Here is a 22,924-nt window from a genome sequence, read left to right as displayed (position 1 = left end):
AGCACTCTGAGGATAAGTATTTGGGTTACATAAGGATTATGAAAGAGAGTCAAAGATGGTTCATGGTTAAGAAGAGGTATTCCTAAAATTTGCTGCCTTCTTTCCTGAAGTATGTAAGCATAAGAATAAGAATAAGAAAACCTTTATTAATCCCACAATAAGAACATTTCTGGTGTTACACAGCACAAAACAACAAAGACCCCACATGGTGCACACAGTGCAAAATAAAATTAAAACAACTTGTTGCATTGTGGTATTGTTTGTGGAGTTATTGCATATGTTGTAATTCACAGTTAACAGAAAAGTACAGTGCACAAAATTCCATAATATATCTGATTTATGAGCTACCTAAACAAGTCACAAATACACATTACGTAGTTTGGTTAATTGGAAATAGCTGAGGCTTTTTTTTAATCAAACTTACTGCTGTAGTTTCTCTGTACTTACCTTCTTATTTATCAGTGGCATTTACCCAACAATATATTATGATTAACCATATATTTACAAGGTAAATACTTGAGGGATGTAAAAGGAAAGGTTACAGAGGTTTTACTATGGTAGCCTTAGACCTACTAAGGGTAATGTGAGACAAACTAACAATATATAGTGTTGTAGGGCCCAGAAAGATCGCCAGAGATCTTTAAAATGTTTAGCTGGTTGGTGGTCAAAGAGGCAGGCAGTTTGTTTTAAACACAGCTTAAATAATGTTCCAAGAGAGATATTATTAAAAGTTTTAAGAATAGAGCTTAACTGGGATTCAACATGAATATTACACTGTGTGTGTATTTGTCTACAGGAGTAAGCGTCATAAGTCTGGCTCTATGGAGGAAGAGGCTGACAGTCCAGGAGGGGAGTATTACCACTCACCTTCCTCTCCTGCCAGCAGCTCCAGGAACTGGACTGATGACATGGAAGGAGGTAACAGAATAATAATAACAATGAAGAGATTTACAGTGTCCATTGTCTGCACTAGGAGACACAGATAGCATTTGTCTCTAAGAAGTGAGCAGTATGTTACATACATACTTAAATCATTGTCTGCCAGTTTTCTTTAGTAGGTTTAGTGTGGTAAACACTTAGGATAAAGCACAGTGAAATCAATGTTATCTTTTATTCATTTTTGATCCTTGAAGATTTTGAAGGACAATACTAGTGTTTGATTTGATTTGATTTGATTTATTTATTTAGCACATATCAAAAAAATAAATAAAAAAAAGATTTTACATTTTAAGAAAAGGAGACGTGCAGGGGAAACCCAGAAAACCCTCAAGGGGCTTGATGAGGACAGAGATAATTAAGTAAAGAGAAAAAAAAAAAAAAACATTAAAAAAAACAAAAAAAAACATCAGTGTTCATGATACCTTACTGTCTCTACCATTGTACCACTGGCATTTGCATTGGCAACTTTGAAGAGGAAGTTCTACAACATCTCCCAAATATTTATGAGAAATGTACATCACCTCAATTGGGGAATAGTGTTTTTATATCATCAAATACATATGAAAATGCAGCAAAACAAACCTCAAACATCTAACACTCCCATTTAAAAAAAAATATATATTTTTTTGGCCCTTTTTTACCTTTATTTTAGAGAGAGGACAGTGGATATTGGCAGAGATGGGGGAAGAGAGAGTGGGGATGACACACGGCAAGGGGCCTGGGCCGCCGCATCGAGGACTGTATCCTCTGTATATGGTCGCCGATTTAACCAATGAGCTAAACGGGCGGCCAATAAATCTTTTTGAATAAGATGACCTACATACAATTATTACAACACGTGAGTGAAGTATCTTGCTTTGAAGGGTTTTTATATTTAATTTTAATGCACTAATGAATACCATTGACCACATCATCCTACAGTGTTTGTTTCAGTTATAAGTGATAAATAAGGTTATTCCTCTTTCTCTCAGATGTCATCCTTCTGACAGCTAATGCTAATCTAACTCATACATGTAGCTGTTTACCAGACTTCCTACTTCTTCCCAAGACATGCTACAATGGCATGTCATTACTGACACTCAAACTCAAATCAACCAATATAAATCAGTATCTTTTAAAAGCTATTTCAATGACACCAAGGCCTTGTTTTAAGTAAACTCAGTCCCTTATGTCCCTTATGTCCCTGATGGACACCTCAGCGTCCCCCCTTTGAGCCCCTTGGGGGCTGAATTTAAATGGCTCTCTCTTAAAAAAGCCTTCCTGTTGGCCATAACCACCGCCAGAGGGATTGGTGAGCTCCAGGCACTGCCTGTTCGCAGTCACTGCTGCAGGTGCTTGCCCAACCAGGTGGGTGCGATCCTTTGCCCAACCTGGCATTCCTGCTAAGTTCCATCAGAGTTCCACCTGTCCCAGCCAGTAAAGTCATGTTCACGCTGCTCTCGCCACCACGTTTGCAAGGTTCTACCGTGTGAATGTAGCAGCCAGTCCCTCCTTTGGTGAGCTAGTGCTGGGTGTCACCCGCAAATGAACCATTTGGCCTTGTGGGCCATGTGTTTTTCACCGATTGGTTGTCTCCTCTGTCAGCTTAGCAGCTTGCAGGCTGGCCAGAGTGGCCACTTCGTGCCTAAGTCTGGCCCTGTGTCTTTACTTGTGTTCCCAGGGTCAGCCTTGCATCTTGCAGTATGACCTCAGTAGCCCTTCCGCCGCTCAGGCTTGGCCTTTCTTTCTTGCAGGGCCTTGACCTGGATGGTATTTAGATAGGGTGCATTCATAAATAGTTTGTAAATAAAATAACTGTACCTATTGTTTCACGAATTGGGCTTGTGGGCAGCACTGTCTCCTCAAGTGTTCCCCGTACATATGGAATATGTAACGGAGTGGAGAGATGGTCTCTGGAGTTTATAGGCCACTTGGAGACGGTTCCGATCAAACCCATCACCAATTCCATGCCAGCACAGATGCTTTATAGATTAACCGTGAGGCGTGGCCGGGTCATTCCCTGTACATATGGAATATGTAACAGTGGAGAGATAGTCTCTCTTTACTCAGCGAACCAAGGTTACATTGTAACCAAGTGTTATCTGTTTTAAATGGTAATGGTAAATGGACAGTACTTATATAGCGCATTTCGTGTCTTTGCATCCACTCAAAGCTGCTTTTACACAATATGTCACATTCACCCACCCATTCACACTCACATTCATACACTGATGGATTCAGTCAATCAATTATCACATTCAGTGTCTTGCCCAAGACATGGCATGTGGACTGGGGGGATCAAACCTCCAACCTTCTGATTGAAAGACGACTGACTCTACCACTGAACCACAGCCGCATTTTTACATACACCTTCTGCTCCTTTATTGTCCAATTGTGATATAAACAAACTGAATTTTTCTGATTTCTTTTTTTCTCTTTTCCTCTGTCCTTTATTTAAAATATCAATATCAAAAAATAGAATAGAATACTTTTCTTCTTAACTAGAAGATAGGTTGATAGATCTTTGAAAATTTGATCCATCACACAGCCCCGTACATACAAGCAATCAAAATGTAAGACAGACTGACCACAGTGGAGTTAAACTAAGTGGAGTTAAACTAAGTGGAGCGTAAGAGTAAACAGCTCTTGATCAACTATGAAGATGAAATAACAACATAACATCATTTACAGCTCAATGTAAGAAAGAAGAGTGGCCAAGGCTCATGTTGCTTTTAGGCTTTTCACATTTTTTAGCTGTCTCAATCTAAAGACAAGCCATCATTTTGCAGAGTAAAGAACAGCTGAGTAACAGCTGGAAATTAAGGATTCCTCTGTCAGAATGTTAAATAGGACCGATATACACAAGATACACTATAGGGAAAGAAGCTCAGAGTGGCTTTTATCATATTCTAGTTGTAAAATTCAGTCAAGGATTTTTGTTGTACCACCAACGAAGTCAATAATGCACCAGGGTGGTTGTGAAGAGGAGGCTGTAGATTGACTTTTCAAGCCTTCCTAAGCATTGTTAATTTAATCTGATAAATACATAATTGACGTCTGTTTGACTGGTCAGGTTATTCTGAGCCACAACATGCTTTAGTTTTTGAAAAGTGGACAACTGCTCTGAACAACAGCTGCTTTGCTCTGAAGATCTAAAACATCTAAAACATGTTTTATTAGGCTGTCAAATGTATCCATATTTCAACTTTTACAATTGCATTTAAATATAACCGCATTAACTACAGTACACACAAGACAAACATTAACACAATGCACTAACACTTTGGAAGGCACCATCATTAGATGTTGGGTAGACACAATGGGATGAAGTTTAACAGTAGGTAAATTAAAAATGGCAACTAGTAAATGAAAGAATGCCATAGAAAGACTGAAGTTCCAGTAAATTATCCCTTTAATGGTCACTTTATTTCCAAAGCTTCTCAGAGCACTAGGGCAATAGAAAAGTTCTTACTGCTTTACTTTATAGATCGGGCCAACACAATGCAATGGAATGCAAACCTGACTGCATGGTGTGTGGTCATGTTTAACATGCTTTCAGCACAGTTGATTTGTCATGGGACTGCTGTGTGGTGTACCCAATGGTGTATTGAGTAAGGCTTCCAACTTTTAAGTAGGAGGTTTGGGGTTTGAGGGTTAGCTGAATATATATACTCTCTTGCTATATTACACAGCACTATTTCAAAATAATGCAACTACCTTGAGATATTCTCCAACATTCTGTTTTATACTTAATATTAACCAAATTAGTATTTCTTCCCAATTCGGAGGGTACTTTCTACTTTCTCTATGATAAACTGCCGTATAAGGCAAATCATGCAGTGGTGGTACTAGAGGTAGGCAAAAACAACATTTACAGTGCTGTTAAGTTTGTCTTTAATGCAACAAGTTAAAAAATATTATATATATGGGTCCAGCGCCTTTGGTGCTTGCACCAATACATATATCCTCAACAGTGTGTGTGTAAATGTTTGTTTTAGGTCTATCTCCTCCAGTGAAAAAAGCAGAACTGGACAGTCCCTCGCCGCATGAGGACTCACAAAGACTGGGCTCCTTCACACAGCACCACCGTCCAGTCATAGCTGTTCACAGTGGTCAGTCAAACACATTTATTTAATTTTTTATCCATAAGAAGAAAACAAAGAACAAAATGTATTGTATAGTTTCTTTTTACCTCTCTGTCTTGGGTCTTTCTCTGTCCAGGTCTGTCTAGGAGTCCCCACCCCTCATCATCTCTTCATTTCCCGTCCTCCTCCTACTTCCCCCATGGAGCAATCCGCTATCCTCCTCACCTGGCCCAGGATCCTCTCAAAGATCTCGTCTCATTGACCTGCGACCCTGCCAATCAAACCCCCAGCTCGGTGAGTACAACCAGGCAAGTCAGCTCCAACAAGAGCCCATCACAGAAGTCCAAAAAACTGTCCCCCTACCCGACTACTACTTAAGCTGTAACAAAAATAATACCAGCCAGTTGCAGTGCCAAGGTGTAAGCAGTTACACATCTGTAGAAAAGAAGAGTATTATTAGAAGCAGTTAAGAACTGCAGATGTAGATCTTATCTGCACCGTCTACAGGAATAAAAAATAAACATCCTACAATTTTGACAAACTATTCAACACCACCATGAAAGAAAAGTAACTGGGTAGGTAAAGAAAAAACTGTTTGGTGCTTTTGTTTTTTAGCAGAACTTTAAAACTACCTGCAAAATCTCACCAAACAATACTTAACAAAGCTCCCTTCAATCATTTGCCTGATAAAGCAAAGAAATAGTAATTGCTGAAACGTTTCATGTTTTACAAGCAAAGATTAATTGAATATCTGTCTTACTATCTCTGGTGAGGTTAGTCGAGGGCAGTGTGGCACAGTAATTTGTATTTTACATATTTTATTTTAGCTAATGGGTGGTGCAAGTTTTATTTGTAGAGCCTAAACTAGGACAGGATGTAGACTGTGGATATAAGCCTGCCACTGGGTGCTATTTCTGACAGAATTCTCCTCCCCTCCTACTATCTCTGCGTTACCCTTTTTTAAAAGCTCCATCGGTAAGTGAATCAACAGCAAAAACCTGAGTTAGAGCTAGCAACCTACACACTGAAATTGAACATTTTTACAAAGATTTTGACTGGCAATAGGGCAGGCCTTTTTGGTTCCTACAGTGATGTCAAGAATCAAGCCATTTTCACGCCAGGAGCCACCTCTCGACGTTCCACCAAAACAAGTTCCTTGCCTACATCATTTAGCAAGGACACCATCGCTGCATCCTGGGCCTAGTGCAGCCAAGACGATTGTGACTTGTTTCTGCCTTTGGCGTAGAATTATGAACGGGTTGCGTTGGTACAGTCTAAAATTAAATGTGGAGCTGTATCTGGCTTTGCAAGACTACATTTTCAGCCACTACTATCAAAATGTCATACACCATCAGGTTTTCACTGCTGCTACTCTCTCTTTCTTTAAGATAGTGCCGGTTGGCAATATTGCAACACAAGTTAAATATTAGTATATTTGCTTGTTGTCCCTCTGATATTTACAGCTGAATGGCAGCAACCAGGTAAAAGTGCCCAGTCACTACATCTCCTCTCAGATGCTGGCACCCCCTGGACCAGCATCCTCCCTGGCTCCTCCTCCATCCTCCCTACCTAGGCCAACACTACCTGCAGAGTCAAAGGCCTCTACCACTTCCTCTGATGGGGGAGCAAACTCCCCCACATCACCAAGTAAGTGGTTCAAAGGCTAACAAGCTTCCACAGACAGCATTAATGTCTGGCATTACAAATACAGTATGAAGATACATAACCCTCCAATGGGTGTTAACGTTTTACTAATTAGAGTCCTATAATCCAAGTACTGATATTCGTAGATATAGTTGTGTTCAAGAAAAAGAAATGTGCACAATGAAAAAAAAACAACAACAGCAGCTCAAGCTTGTCACTTAGTCAGCTTTAGACTGAGCCTTAAGCTCTGAAGATCTGTAAGTGAAGTAGAGCTCAGCTGGCACAGTGGAGTTGTGGGATCTCTGTGAGTTCACAAAGTGTAGAAAAAAGTAATTATCAACATAACAGTGGTGAAATTCAACATCACAGAAGTCTTCTTACTCATGAAATTATATCACAATATTTCAGAACACAGATTTTTTTATTAGAATAATAATGAAGAAGACATAAAATGGTAAATTAAAAAATAGATTGAATGACGTGTTTCCTGTGCCTAAATCTATTGAAACTAAGTCCAGGTTGCAATTACATTAGAAGAACGAGAACAACCTCATTGTCATGACAAACCAATAAGAACTTATCTCACCATGCATTTATTTGTGACGATCTTTATAGACTTTCAGGACAGAAAGACAGAGAAAGAAATAGAGAATAAGGACGGAGAGAAAAAGAGGGATCAGGATAGAGTGGGAGGTTCAGCTGCTCAGATAAGATGAGATGGAGGTGGAGATGATGTTAGAGCTTGTGAATGTAAACAGATGTTAATACTCCACTAAAATAACTACCAACTATGTTGTCAGCAAGTGCACTTGCAACTTATTGGTCACCTATCTCTTTATACTATAGATAGACAATACAGAAAGAGTTGTTGCCTCTATTTGTTTACCTTAGTACAAAATTAAACAACAATAAAGTAAAAGGATAAACGGAATCCACATGTGATCTGAACTTGTGTCCCACCAGTGATCATACAGACACCAGAGTTTGAACAGACAAGATAAATCAATGACCTAGGAGGATTTTATGCCTTTTTCATTTTAATTTTTTTTTGATAATGGAAGATTTTGACAGATTTTTTTTGAAAGTATTACCTCATCCAACTTTACAAGTGACATGGAACTATGATAGACATGAGACTGATGTTATTAACGCCAACACCCTCAGCATACTCGGCCCCTGGGACCCCCCCTGCCAATCGCACCTCCTTTGTTGGAGTCACCCCTCGAGACCCAGGTGGACTCTACCAAGCCCAGGTTAGTATGATTCTTTTGACATTGTAAAGCTCAATATAGGGAGGACTCAGTTCACGATGCAAAACCCCATATATTACTGGAACTCTAAATTCCTGGTTACTCCTACCTGTAGTGGTATGTAGTCATGCAAAAAGTTGCAGAGGAGGGTTTTAAATTCTGAGGTTGTGACTTTTCTCTTTCCCAAATACAAGGGAGGAGAATTACATTTGGTTTGTGGTGCTCAAAGCTAAAAGGGGTGTATTTCTGACAATAAAACATTGTTTTTCTGTTGAATATTGACAAACTATTATGGATGGGCAGCTTCAATCCAAAGATATTAGTATCTCAGAAGCCTGAACAGTGAACCGTGGATCAGTCAGGCAGGAAAATGTAAGGTACATAGATGGGTCAGCATCTGTTGGTAGTTTTGGTATTTGGAAACATATTCATCATAAAAAGTATGTTCATAATGAGGAGGAGAGATGGTTCTTTTGCTCCAGAAACAGCACAGCTAATACTGCTGAGCCAGAAATCCATTCTCTCCCTCTCTATCTCTTTGTCTCTGTGTCTTTTTAAATGTTTCTCACAACTAAATACATGGTGAGATGATTTCCTTGTTAGGGATATTAAATGTCATCTAATGCCAGTTTTAGCTTTAAATATTGACATTTTTGTAGATTTTTTTAAATTGAAATGTGTTCAAATGAATGCAAATTTGGTGAAACAGTTAAACTGAATCTAAAACATTATTATCATAATTATTGAAGACCATAGAGTGTCACAATTGTATAAACACAAAATGGAGAGGACCCAAATGCAGACCTAGATATATATATATTTAACAAACAAAAGGCAAAAACAAAGTCTTAATTCCAACAAAAGCCAAAAAGGGAAACCAAAAGGCAGAGCAAAAAGCTTACTTCGAATGGCGGAATGGCAAATTGAATTCAAGCAGAGATGTAGTATGTCATTTGCACAGCTCTCATGTTTTGAAACTGTAGCATAACACAGGCTTTTTGTATTTAATAAAACAATGGTGCTCAGAAGTATCATTTAAGTAATTCTCTATTAATATAGGGCTAAATCACAGCAAACGTTATCTTGTGGCACTTTAAATATAGGGCAAGTCTTCTTTATAATACTATTTTCTATTTTCTGTGACCCAAGAATTCACCATGAGCAAGCACTTGTAACAACTGCAAGGAAAAACTTCATCTTAACAGGCAGAAACCTTGAAAAGAACAGTGCCCTAAGTAAATGGAATGGTAAATGGACTGTAATTATATAGCACTTTTCTAGTCTTTGCAACCACTCAAAGCTGCTTTTACACTATATATCACATTCACCCATTCACACACTAATGGCAGAGGCTGCTACATAAAGTGCCCAACTGTCAATCAGATATCACATTCATAGCAAGCAATTTGGTCTTGCCCAAGGACACTTCGACATGTAGCTTGAGGGAGCTGGGGATCGAACCTCCGACCTTCCAAATGAAGGACGACCGACTCTACCACTGAGCCACAGCCGCCCCACTATCATCGGCCTTGACCGGTTGGGTAAAGAGAGAAAGAGGTAGAGAGAAAAAGAGACAGACAGACAGACAGAGAGTTGGAGACAGATAGAGAATCACAGCAGCAAAAATAACAATACAATAACAATGCAATAACAACTATGATTATAAATAAAGAGATACGAATGAGAAAAGTGATAAAAAAATAAAACTAATTATAGCAATAAGACTTATTATACCAATTAGAACAATAATTATAATAATAATATAAATAGACTGATAATATTAGGGGACAACAGGTGGCAGACAGTCCACAGCAATTCACAGGAACTCACTAGAAAGCAAACTTAGAGAAGTCATACAAAGTTTGTAAAATTCATTCATGCAACATGATTGTTGAGAGGGGAAGAAGAGAGGAGCTTAGTGCATCAAGTCTCTAGGCAGGCAAGCCTGAGACAACCCGAACTATAATCTTTATCAAAAAGGGAAGTTAATCCTACTCTACTAAAAATTAGCGAGCAGGTCTGCCTCAAAGATCCAAACTTGGTTCCACATGAGATAAGCCTGATAATTGAATGCTATGCCTCCCATACTACTTTTGAAAACTCTTGGTATGACAAGTAACCCTACATACAGCCCAATCTTCAGGGTTATAGCTCTTTAAGATATTTTGGTGCCAGATCATTAAGAGCTTTGTAGGTAAGAAGAAAGATTGTTAATTGTATTGTAGATTTTACAGGAAGCCACTGCAGAGAAGCTTAAATGGGAGAAATATGATCTGTTTTTGTAGTTCTTTTCAGTACACTTGCAATTACATTTTCAATCAGCATTACAGGTAATGTATACAGAATGTACACAATGTTAGGGTCGGTCAGTGTTATCTTCATCACATCATGCCATATTCAGCTTAGTCGGTCTGTAGGTGTGGGTCTTTTTTTTTTAGCTCAGCTGAGAAGTGAAAACCTAGCAGTAAAGCATGAATTGAAGGCGTACTCTTTTAAGTCCTGAGGTGATAAACCTGGCAAAAAAACAAGTTTTTAGTTTAGTCTTAACTTTAAAAAATCATTAAAGATGTTAATACATCATTTACACAGGCTTCATTAGAGGTTGGAACTGTTCATGAAGCATGAATATTTGAAAAAAAGATACAATATCTTTGTTATAACGTGCTAAGTTTTTTTCAAAAATAGTTTATAATGTCCTGATATAGGGTGAAAGGTTTTTTTAACCATTAACCATATGTTTATAATGCAATTTAAATATGTGTTAATTACTTATCTTAAAAAAACATTGTTCTTGTGAGTTTATAAATGTAGTATCTTACTCATTTCTATTTTGTGTGTGTCTTCTGTTCCAGTCTTGGTATCTGGGCAACTGACTGAACTCTGGAGGAAAGATGACTGTCATGGAAGTACTGTCCTGGAAGAAAGGAAACATTGTTGCCAAGACATTGCCAGAGGAAAAATATATTCAGCTTTATAGAAGCATAACATGTGGTCATACATACATATAAATATGCACTATAATATATTTATACATGTGTATGTACCCACCAGAGACAGCCTGGATGAAAGAAGGATGCTGCTTTGTCTCAGCCATATTGCAGTCACTGAATGAACTACGCCATATGACACTGAATAGTTCTAAAAATGGCAACTGATGTGAGTTATGATTTTTAAGTCAAAGTAAAGGAGTTATCTAGACGTCTGTTATATTCAGGTGAACTGCAAGACCAGAACCAGGCCTCAACACACCAGATCCTAAGAAGCCTGTAACCTGACTGTGTCCCAAGGATGAGGCCTGTTTCCCTTGGATGAATGTCAGCCTTTATTTCTGCACCCCAGGTCTCGACTCTTAATCTGGTATAAGGCCTCCGACCCGGGACAGACGTGGACCTCATCCCCCCCCAACACCCAGAATGCCCCTCTCCGCTGCAGGTGCTGCTTATATTATATGCAATTAAGCCTACCTTTTTCCCGAACCAACTAGAAAGAGAAATCCTCTTATTATTATGTAATGTTCCTTTGCACTTTTTCATATTTTATTGATACATCTGAAGAAAATCAAGAGTTAAAGCAACATTATTTTTTTCTCTTCCCACTTAAAGACAGAGGCTTTGTGTTTTTATTGACAATCATCAGCTTGAAACCATTATTTTGCTTTGCTAGGCTTATAATTTTAAGATTTTGTTTAATTGTGCTTTTTTTTTTTAAAAACAAAAAAAAACAATGGTGTATAAGAGTGGAATATAAGAGCTATAATTATGCCCCCTCCAACACAAGAGACAATGCAACAGTTTGACAACAGTGAAAAAACGGTCCAGTGCTCCTGGTATCAGGAAGGCAGGGGGCATTGTTTTAAACATACTTCTTCCTTCACTTCAGATACTGATCAATTTGTATTGCAGTACTTATCCAGCCAAAGTTGCATTGTTTGGAGAAGACATGCACCTGCCACATAGAAACACCTCAGTTGGAAAAAGACACATGAAAACCTGGATCATGTGTTATAGCAACAAAAGTCGCTGTTAAATTGATGTTTTGGCGTGTTGACCTGTAGATGATCGGTTGTGTGTGTGTGTGTGTGTGTGTGTGTGTGTGTGTGTGTGTGTGTGTGTGTTTGTCAGACTGTGAAGATCACTGCTCTGTTTGGAGGAGATGTTGTGTATAAATTGTGTGTTTCTTAAAGAACACATTGGTGGGGTTTTTACTTTTATGTAGGTAGATTAGAAAGAGATAAAGCAGGCTTTGCACTATGCTTAAGGCAAAATGAGAAAGTTGCGGTAATGCAGCATGTTACCAAGCTGGCAGGTTCTATTGTGTTGGTTTATGATAGCAGATGATGTGTATACTGACTTGACCTGAGCACAAAATTCCAGAGATTAATCCAGCTCTAGAATAAGTTTTGGTCCAGAAGGTGTTCTTGACAGGTTCTGCATTGTGTAGCTCAACCCTAACCCCCCCTTTAAAATCTGTGGAGGAACAGTAGGAGTGGGGTTTGGGTTGGAGTTCAGGCAGCTGGAGACCGATAAACAAAGGGATATGTTGGCCACAGAGCCGAGGTTGATTTAAAGTATTACCTTGATGGTTAACCACCGACAATAAGCAACAAATCAGCATTTAGAATCAGTTTTGAGGCCATGAGCTTACATTTTGTGCCCAACCAATGCAATATTTGGTAACACTTTCTTTGAATGGGTGTGCATAAGGTCAATTTTGTCAATTTTAATGCAAATTTGATCGCAAATTGATCTCAAACAATGTCAACTTTGCATTAAAAATGACATAATTGACCGAATGACACTTAATGACAACAGTCATGAACATTCATAAGGACTCATTCAGGTTCATGACAGGTGTCATTCATGGTTATGAAGGTGTCATGTCAAGTCTTATGCACACCCCTTCAAAGAAAGGTAATCGTACTCTCGAAAAAACTGGGGTCTGGGTGCATGAGATAAACCATAAGGAAGGGAGAATATTACCGACTAAAGTATGCCCGTTTCAAGGCTTATTTTAGTCTCAACAGGGTCCAATTTCAGATCGTTGTCTAAAAGACTCTGCCAACCTAAAAGAGTGCTGTTAGTGGGCACAGGGCCTTAGTCAATAATCTTTAGAAAAACAAGTAAAAGCCTAAAATCTTACATGTTGCATGTTACTTTGATTAGAATAATCTTCAACATTAGACAAAGTAAGCATTTAATATAATTGAAACGTTAGTTGTCATCCACAGTAATGGAAACATCTCGAAACCACATGGTAGTATGAAAGCAAGTTAATATGTCAGTGAGATCTTAGTTAAGGAGATAGCAACAAATCAGTCTGTATATGTATGGTTGTCAAAGTCTGTGTATAGAAGTAGAGTAAAAACCAGAAACAAACACTAAAACATATCACCATTGGTACTTGTATGTAAAATTCAATGCAAACTCCAAATGCAACAGTAGTAAAGAATTTGCACCTTGGCCTTTTAATATTTTGTGAAAAATCTGTTTAAAGATGAACAAATTGAAAATAAATTTATCGGGTCTAATTTTATAATCGGTGCAATTTTTTAATCCTCAATGCTTTTAAACTATTATGCAGTTAATTGAAATTTGTTGCCTTTTGATGTGGATTCTTGTTTCTGTGTTGAGGTGAGATCAGAATGAATGCCAAACAAAAATTCACCTTGCATTATTCACATACATATGACCGATGGAGTGTTTCTGCAGTCTCCAGACATTATTCCATAATTTGTTTATTTGTGTGTCCTGCACAATCAGTAGTGTAAAGGTCAAAGCATCATTCTTTAACTTGTTGTACCAGTTATTTCCTGATCTCACAGGTGTCTTCCTTCTGCCTGGAAAGATTAAATATTTTCCAAGGGCAACTGAATATATCTGTTCAATACCATGAGTAGTGGACCTAATGTAAAGCCAGTGAAGAGGAATGGAGCAGTGTTGCATTGACAGTGGTTACAATGGATTCTTACTTGAGTTTTACTCAAGGAAAAAAGTTTAACTATTCCTGGCAGAAAACAGAAATCTGTCAGAACACAAAAATACCATTGACAATTTGACAGTGCTTAGTGAGGTCACAAATGTGGCTACCCAAACAGCCAGTATGCTGACGGTACCCAGCTTCACCAGCTTGCAACGTATCCAACCATGTCTGTGCAGAGTAGCTGTGTGTTTTTTGTATGATAGCTTAGAGTTTGGAAGGAACTATAGTTCTGCCTGATATTTTCCTACAGTATTTTACTTTTTGCTTTTGTCTTTCTGTTTAAATTTTTAGAAACGAACATGGTGGAGTTGAAATTGCACACCTTTTAGTGTGAATTTTGAATTCACACAGAGGCGTCTCCACGTAATGTTGCACCACCTTGAATTAGCTTCTTCTTTCTATTTACTCTGTATTTAGTCCAGTTGTATCTAAAATTCGTGTTCGGTCTGAACACATGTCTCGGTGTGTGTCTTATACTTTTTCTTTCAAAAGCTTGGGGTTAAAGTTGGCAGCAGTCAGTGCCTACTATGGGTTCAGATTTTGTACCAAAGGTGCTGATATGAGCTGGGTTTCGGTAGGGTGAGGTTTAAGGTTATGTTAAAGTTAGCTTAAAGCTGATGTATACTGCATGGTGCTGCCTTGGTCGCTGTGCTGACCTAAAGAATGCATGGCTCAAACTGATGATACCTCTTCCTCTCTATCCTGCTCTTCCTCTTCCTCCCCTTCCTCCCTCTGTTCTCTGTACTTCATCAGAGTGCAGTAGACGGAAGGGCTGTCTATTTCTTTAAAATTTAATAATAGCCCTATTGTTAAACTTCTATTTTGCACGATATTTCATAAAACACATTATGTGCCTTGCCTTTAGTTAAAGAACAATAATACTAAATGGGAACGTGATCATACTTTTCATGGTACAGCTGGAAGCTTTAAACATACAAAACAAATTTAAAAAAGCTGCATGTATGATTGCTTGGCATTAACCAGTGTAGCAGGTACGTAGTTTAGGTTAAACAGTCACAGTGTGTAAACTGCTAGCTAAGATACTGGCTTGAATGTGAGCTTTGTGAAAGCTTCATTAGGTTTAGCATAGACTGGAACAGTGCTTATTCTAAAATTCCATTTAAGTTAGAGAAAGTTTTTACAGCACAAAAGAAATGCCAGTTTGGGAAATAGACTTCACTGTCATTTACTACCCTTTTCTGTTATTTCAGCTAAATCTCACATGTCATCAGGTGACATAACTATGGAATTTTTGATAACAAGTGGTATAAAAATGTAGGCTAGCTCTAGACCCTTATACTGGTTTAAGGATTATGGTCTGCCATGTAAATACAAACACTTGTTATCATATTACCAAAGTTTTTTACTTGATTATGTAACAACTGAATCATTTTAAGGACAGCTGAGCAAACTCTGATTATGAGAAAGCTCTAAATAGCTAGTATTTAGACATCAAGATAAGGTTTTTTTGTCAAACAAAAAGGTCAAGAATGAACTGTACACATCAATAATGTGTTCTGTCCTTTTTTCTGCGTAGAAAAGAACTGTACTTCCCTAAAATGTTCAAATGTTTTTTAAGTGTGAATTTTAAATGGCAACATTTGCTAAAATCCGGTGTTGATGCACTCACAAAACTGATCTTGTTCAGTGGCCGTGTTTTTAAAGGTGGAGTGTTGGCTTTTGGGTGTGTGGACTGATGTTACATGACATTAACAGTGTTGAAGACAGTGTCAACAATTTTATGTATGTTGTCCAAAATTGTGGACACTAATGTGTTGTAATGATACGCTTATTTAGTGTATGGTTAAAAAGTATAGTGGTAAATCTCAAGTCTAAATATTCACATAAAAACAAAAAACATTCTTAGCTATGCTGCTCAGCTCTAACTTCGTCCCATTTAATATTAAGTAATAAATACATGCATACACATTTTATAGTAATATTATTCTTACACCTTATTGTGAATTTTTTTCCAAGCATTTAGCCAATGTGAACGAGCCACCCTATTCCATCTAATAGAAATGTTTAGGTTTCAGCTTTAAGGCTCAGAAGCTCTATGATTGGCTATAAGAACACCATCCAATTACAAAACATTACAAAAGGCCACAGTTTGGGTTTAAGTTTTATATGGATGCATGCACTTAACACTATTTTTACTCAACTTGGCTTTGAGGTTTTTTGTTTTTGTTTTTATTGGGTTGTTATTTTCATGTTGCTTGTAGATATGTAGTTTATAACACAGCAGTGTGTATAAAAACATGGACTTATAAAGCTATAAAAATAATGTCTAGAATGTTTAAGTCTGTTGCATATGTGCGTTTTAGTTTGGTTGTCTCAAGAAGATGAACAAGCTGCAGAGTAAGTTACCCATAAAATGGCTGAAGCTGTTGGGGGTTGGGCACCAACAATTTTGTGCTTGGCCTGGGCACTCAAAGAGTGCATAATTCCTCCATAAGGCTACACAGTTTTGTGTTATTCTATTAACAGACAGGGTTTAGAGCAACTAAATCCTGCTTTGGAAAATTGGGGCTTTGTAGGGAATGAGTTGTGTAAAATCGCAAACTAACGATATGTTTCTATTTGCTGTAGCTACACCCATTTGGAAAATATCGTCACAAATCGCAAATATGCTGCAGCTTGTCTGGATATTTAACTTTGTTTGGTTGCTATTACCTAACATGTTCAGAAGTTTTTTGGGTAAATGAAAAAGCCAATGGATAGCCCATCAAAATATCAGATGTCAAATTTTGTAATAATGGAATGACATAATGTAGCTGTAAAGTGGTAAGTGGTTAAATTGAGAAAAAAAGCCAGAATATTTGTTTAGACTGAAATGGACACAGAGTATTCTTAGTGATGATTGCCTTAACCCAATATTTGTGGTTTAGCAAGTTTAGGTGTAGGCCTCACCATTCAAATATTTTAGCCACAATAAAAATAAAAAAACAATGACAGACAGAACCTGTGTGAATCGACCCAAGGATCATTAGATCTGATGCAAACTTTTATGGAACCAAACAATTCCAAACAGACAGAGATCCGTTACACAGGCAGTAGCATGAGCGCCACCAATTAAAAACACAGCAATACATTGCATTTTCCTGCATTTCACAGTTTACACCCTCGATCTGCATGAAAAGACATTTCCCCCCCCTAATATTGACACATCATATGGTCAGAGCAGATGACAAATCTGCTTGGAACCCTCAGGTATTAGATATATTGACAAATAGACCTGCAGCAATACAACAGTAGCCGACCAGACCTGGCTGACTCAGGTCTTGGATAACAGTGACTCAGTGGACCCATAAAGGCCTCTCTTAAGCAGTTCTTTCAGAAAGTATGAGCCAAAGTGAAAAGTGCTTTATAAATGTCCCCATGACAAGCACTGTGGCAACAGATACATACCTGACACTAAACTTTGTTTCTTTAAACAAAGAAGCAACTTGGGTTGAAGTTATATTTTGTACTATTTTATATACTATTTATATTTTGGCTAAGTTGTTTTTATACTTTTATGTTCGCATTAGCTTTTTCGATCAAAGATATATGGGTTGTAATACTGTCCTCTAAAATGACCATAATGATATATCCAGGACTGTGTAACCATCAGTTATGAATCTGAATAGGTACACTGACATGGTTGCCCTTTAAGCTACAAGCAGACGGATAAAGGGTATTTCTGTGTATTTATGTGGTTTACTTATTTGTGGTGTGCCTGCAATTAGGATCTGGCTGCCTGTAAGCAAATGGATAAATAAAATTAGGAACTTATCGCTTGTTTCAAAATGTATGGGGTTGACTCAATAGCACCCAATTCCACTATAATTCTGCTTTGCAATTGCAAAGCTATCGCCAAAAATGGCAATACATACAATCACATCTCTTACACAGCTCAACCTATAAAGTGAATGTATGTTGTAGAGGTGATGGAGTAGATTACAGAAAACTGTTGTGGCTTTATGGTTTTTGTATCTTCTCTAACTGATGACCGATATAATATCTTGACCTGTACAAATGATGTATGCACTATTCCAAGGCAAAACATGTGATGCAAGACTTTGAATAAATGGCTCTTGCCTCTAATGAGAGGTTTGAGTCTGTGTTTAGGCAGTTTAAGCAGCACTTAAAAAGTGAGAATTATTTTCATTTCTATTCCTCTTTATTTTTTCTGTAAAATGCACAGAGAATGCCAAATAGCTTTCCTACTTAACACCAGCCAGCTGATTGGAAAACTGGGTTCTGATGTGCGTCAGCTGTCCTGGCTCTGCTAAAAGTGTTATAGTTTTTGCAGTGTTTTTCAATCCATTCAACAAAATGTACTAAATGGAGACATCAGTTTCCTTTTTAAAATACCACACCCAAGCGTCAACGCAACAAGGCATACAGAATGCCCAGGCCTCTATGTCAAACCAACTCAAGCTAGGTAATACTCAAAGAGAAACTATGGTGTCATTGTTGCCAATCAAAGTGGAAATTTCTTCCAAGTCATGTAAGAGGGAAAGGTGTGTAGAAGTCCAATTCAGAAAAACAATTCCCACCTCAAGAAAAAATTGTTCATGATAAAATTGAACCAGCACACATAACTTCAGCCTTTCATCAAAATATCTTCTTGCCAAGAATATTTGAATTTGACGTATCTCTTTCTCTGCTCCATTAAAATACGCCAGCCGGTCAACAGTTTGGAAATGGAAAAGAAATGTTCAACATGTAGTGCTGTGTTTTAACTGCTGGTTTAATTTGACTTATTTTGTATGTAGGGCTTCGCAGTACATGTTGTAGTATAACAGTACATGGTGGTGCGACACACATTTGGCCCAAGGATTGATGCTTATTATTGATAACATCACCAGCCCTGCCAGTAGAGATGGACTGGACAGGCCATGAGTTGCCAAGCCATAAAACAACCCAAAGAGTTGAAGAAAATGTAGAGAGTTGAAGAAAATCTGCACTAACAGACAACCTTCCTTTTTGTAGGGAATATATTTTTGCCTACTTTTGAGGTTTTACGTGAAATAGTCTGACATCATTTCAAATGCAGCCAGAGAAATGTGGTGATACCTCTCTACAATTTATAAATACTGTAGTTACCAAAGTCAGAGTAGGGAAGAAATCAGCAAATGCCTTTGATGATAGTCAACAAGTATTTCCTGAATAGAGTTGAAGCAGTGAAAATATCCCATGTCTTCGTGATTACTTTCTTTATCTGCTTCATCTTTCAGCAGACTGGCCTCAAACATCTTTGTTGCATAAGACATTTGGATATGTCACAGTTGGAAAGTACAGACGTAATTTATAAAATAAATGGTGGCTGAATTCCATTTAGCTTTTTTTAAGGGACAGCATCCTGTGTTGCAAAAATCCTTGATTTATTTGGGAGTTTTTAGCTAACTATCCACAAATTAGCACTTCTTTGTTTCATTTATACAACTATTTGTAGTTGGGAACTACTTAGAATTGTATAACTTGTGTTTTAGTGTTTCTACCACACCTTTATGTTGTCTAAATTTGGAGAGTGTGTCCCACTCAATTTTCAGTATTCCCAATGTTATAATAATATGTATAAAAATATGATCTGAGTCGACTTGATATTTTAAAACACTGACTCAAAGTGTTTGCATATTTTTACTTGGTTGAAGCTGCATAGCTGGCATGATTGTTGTTTTGCCCTGATTAATGGCTGAAAAATTCAAAACTCCTGCTCACTTTTGTGGAAATATGCACTGTAAGAATTGTCAGTTTATATGGAAGTATATTGTCTAAGATCTTTGAAATTAGTTTACTTAATTTTTTTTTGAGATGTCGTTATTTATTGGGATAGCATTTGGTGTAAATTTCAATCTCGATTTTCCTTTTTTGGGGGGTACAAACCAAGTGCTGTTCTGACAGCTTTTAGCAGAGCGTATTTAAACAACATAACATACAGCTGCTGTTAAGCTGCATCTTACTAGTATCATAACTGCTTTTTGATTCTGATTGGTGGGTTATGGTTAGTATTGTAAAGAGTGATAACTATAACTGAAGCTTAGAAGCTGCAGTTGGTCAGAGTTGGTCAGATTATTAGCTGAATGCTTTGAGGGAACATAAGGATGTCTAACAATTCTGGGCAAGATTTTGGGGAAGGTTTCCTTGGAGGGTTTTTTTCTATAAACTCTTAATATTATCGTTTTCTCATCTGTTGCCTGATACCTTGTCACTTAAATTTGTTTTTGTTTGTTCCCTTTTCTTTCTTTTGTGCCATTACTTGAAATGTGTGTTGTTTTTAATGGCCCCTCAAACCCATTTCAGTCATTCAGACTCAAAAACCATAGTTATTGAAAACCAGATTTTGAGTTTGTTCCTGTGACAGTGATGCCATATTGATTCCATTCTGCAACTATCAGTACATTGCGTCTGCACTCTGTGTACTTTATGTGATGAGAGTTGTCTCTCAGAGAACATTTTAATGCAGTCTTATATTTTAAAGATTTTTTTTCACATAACTTTTCAGATATAATTGTAAAGGACTGCTTTGCTTGCTTTCAAATATATATCCCTTACATCAGAGAAAGCATAGACATGACCAGTTATTGCATGACTACAGCCCACACAGACCACAGCCCTTTTCGCATTAACTGTTCATCAGGACATATATATATCTGATTACAAAACTAAATCTTTGGTAAGTAATAATGATTGAAAATTCCCAAATACCTGAGGCAGAGGACAAGGCTGTCCTAAGTCTACAAGTTTCCATATTTGACTGCATTATAATACCATTTACACTTCCTACAGAACAACACTAAAGAGAAACATCAGTGCTACTGTTATGGTTACTCATAAGCTGTGTACCAATTCAGAGGCTGCATCCTTCGAAGAGACGTATTTGAAGGCCGATTGCATCACAGCGACGTGTCAAAGGCTGTCCCAATTTGAAGGCTCCTTCAAATGGGTCCTACAAAACGTCCTCCTTTTCCAGGAAGGCTCACTCGGGTGCATCCATCGTGGCCCAACGTATTCTGAGATTCATTGCTTGCCAATCCAAACGAGATGGCGGACTCTCAAGCAGTTGAGGAATACACTGTTAAATGTTTTTGTTAATTGAATAGCTAGCTATACAAATGTTAAAAAAAACGAGGGGCCTTGAAATTTTAAATTTTCTTTAAATTAACAAGTTAAGTTACGTGACGTTATTTATGTTAACTAGTTAGCTCATTACCTGTTGCAAGGCGACAGGAGCTGAACTTTGTGTCACCAGCTGTTCCCGCCCTTACCCTTGATTCACACACATAAATCCTCAGTAGACCAGACCATGTCATTTCAGTTCAGCCTGAGTGGTCTATACAGGCTACAAATAACTCATCTGTCGTAGAACGTGTCCTTCGAAGGATGCAACCCCTGAATTGAAACAAGGCTTTTAAAGGACAATAACACACCTTTCTTGTCAAACTTGATTTATTAGCACCTGTCTTAAAAACTATTTTAATTGTTACCTGACAGCCAATCAGAAACATGCAATAATGCACTACTTTATATACAAATATAAGAAAACAATAGACGAGGTAGAGGCAAGTTGTGATTATGCTGAGTCGATAACTGACATTAACACTAACCTGAGACTTTCACGGTGTAAAGGGCTCATGCTCTGCACTATATGTAGTTTGTGGCAGCTTAAGCAAGAGCTTTAAGTACTTTTTTTCAGCTGAAACAAGTGTCATTAATCAACCTTTATTTGCATGATGTCAATTATTTCTCTAGAATTGCATTTAGACAGGGACAGTTAATGAAAACTGTGGCATAGTTTTGTCTCCTAGTGGTCATCTAAACTGAAGTCTGTTCAAGGTTGGACCTTCTGTTGCTGTTTGAATGTATTATATTTGAGATGGCTGTCTGATCCAGCGTTTCTGACCTAATGTTATTCATCTGCTGTGGGGGATATTAACATCTTTGATAATATGTCATTATAACCATATATGCCATTGCTATCAGCAACTGCTGATAAGTTCATTATGGAAATGAGTATGTTTCTCTATGCAAAAATATACCATTAATAAACAAGCTATACCACAACACAGTCACAGTTTTTTTATTTCATTCTGCTCATATCAAGATGACCAAACAAACATGAATAGAAGTTCGACTCAAAACAGCCCTGCTCTAAAACAACTAAAAGGGCTGTGATGATGTGTGGGTATTGCTTTCATGTACAGAGCTTAGTTTAGCTTTTTTCAAACTAAAGAGCGACTGCCTTTTTGCCACACAGAGCCGAAGTCAGTCTGAATACTGAAGGCAGTTCACAGCATATAGAACATTTAAATGATTAAGGGACCTGATTAATGCATTTAAAGGTTTCTGACCAGAAGGGTTGCTAATTAGTGGTTTTAGACGGTAAGACATAGTAGTGTAACTAGATAAACGTTGATGGTGGCTGATATGCCAAGCAGACCACATCACTCCAATATAACACTCTATGAATCCAGTTTAGCTTGCAAATGTAGTTTAGCCTAAACTGAGGCAACTAACTTCATCACGTGTAACTACTTGTATGAAGTCAAGCAGAACAACTGGTTCAATTTACCCCACAGCATTTGGCTCACTTTGCCCCATAGCCACCATTTTGGAAAAAAAACCCTTGCAATTCAGATTAACCTTTGGCTAAAGCAGGCGTGTCGAACCCGTGGATGTTATGGGTGTTGTGACACACACGCACCTTTTAATTAGGAAGTCACTGATGAAAACTAATTGGTCTATCGAAAGGTGATCTAGTCAATCACAGCCGTTTGATCATTCTGCAAGGCCAGCGAAGAGTTAAGAGCTGGAGCACATAAAGTTACGTGCGTGCAGAAATGGATCTTGACACTGTTCAATGGCTGTCAAAATAGGGGGTAAGAGCCAGGTCCAGTTCAATCCATAGGCTGTATAAAAAATCTTCTAGGGCGACACGTTCTGGGGAGGGCTGGTTTTCTGGTTTGTTAATTATGAGCCCACTGCCACTTTGACACATTCACTCTAAACATTTCTCTCTGCTCACATTTAAAGTCACTCTGCCTCCCTCAGAGAAAAGGCGAC

The 22,924-nt window shown here is 37.8% G+C and overlaps 1 protein-coding gene across 3 annotated transcripts in view; it reads left to right on the top strand.

Annotated features, from left to right (window-relative positions):
* The window catches only part of nfic (nuclear factor I/C), a 54,314-nt gene extending 32,394 nt beyond the window's left edge, over positions 1-21,920 (top strand). The window contains exons 8-13 of one of the 3 annotated variants that reach the window (XM_069679587.1): positions 797-918; positions 4,917-5,030; positions 5,140-5,297; positions 6,467-6,650; positions 7,812-7,900; positions 10,750-10,858. In XM_069679587.1, the coding sequence (XP_069535688.1) occupies positions 797-918; positions 4,917-5,030; positions 5,140-5,297; positions 6,467-6,650; positions 7,812-7,900; positions 10,750-10,770 (688 nt within the window). In that variant the 3' untranslated portion in view covers positions 10,771-10,858. Of the gene's footprint in view, positions 1-796; positions 919-1,591; positions 2,214-4,916; positions 5,031-5,139; positions 5,298-6,466; positions 6,651-7,811; positions 7,901-10,749 lie in introns of those variants that run through there. The other 2 variants (XM_069679589.1, XM_069679588.1) reach the window with 2 other exon arrangements.
* The last annotated feature ends 1,004 nt before the right edge of the window (positions 21,921-22,924 follow it).

This window comes from Semicossyphus pulcher, unplaced genomic scaffold, assembly GCF_022749685.1.
Source record: "Semicossyphus pulcher isolate SPU_LCO1_2020_fin unplaced genomic scaffold, fSemPul1.0.p SCAF_4, whole genome shotgun sequence".
Classification (NCBI taxonomy): domain Eukaryota; kingdom Metazoa; phylum Chordata; class Actinopteri; order Labriformes; family Labridae; genus Semicossyphus; species Semicossyphus pulcher.
Note: the sequence above shows the minus strand (reverse complement) of the source record. Positions and strands in the feature narration are given on the sequence as shown.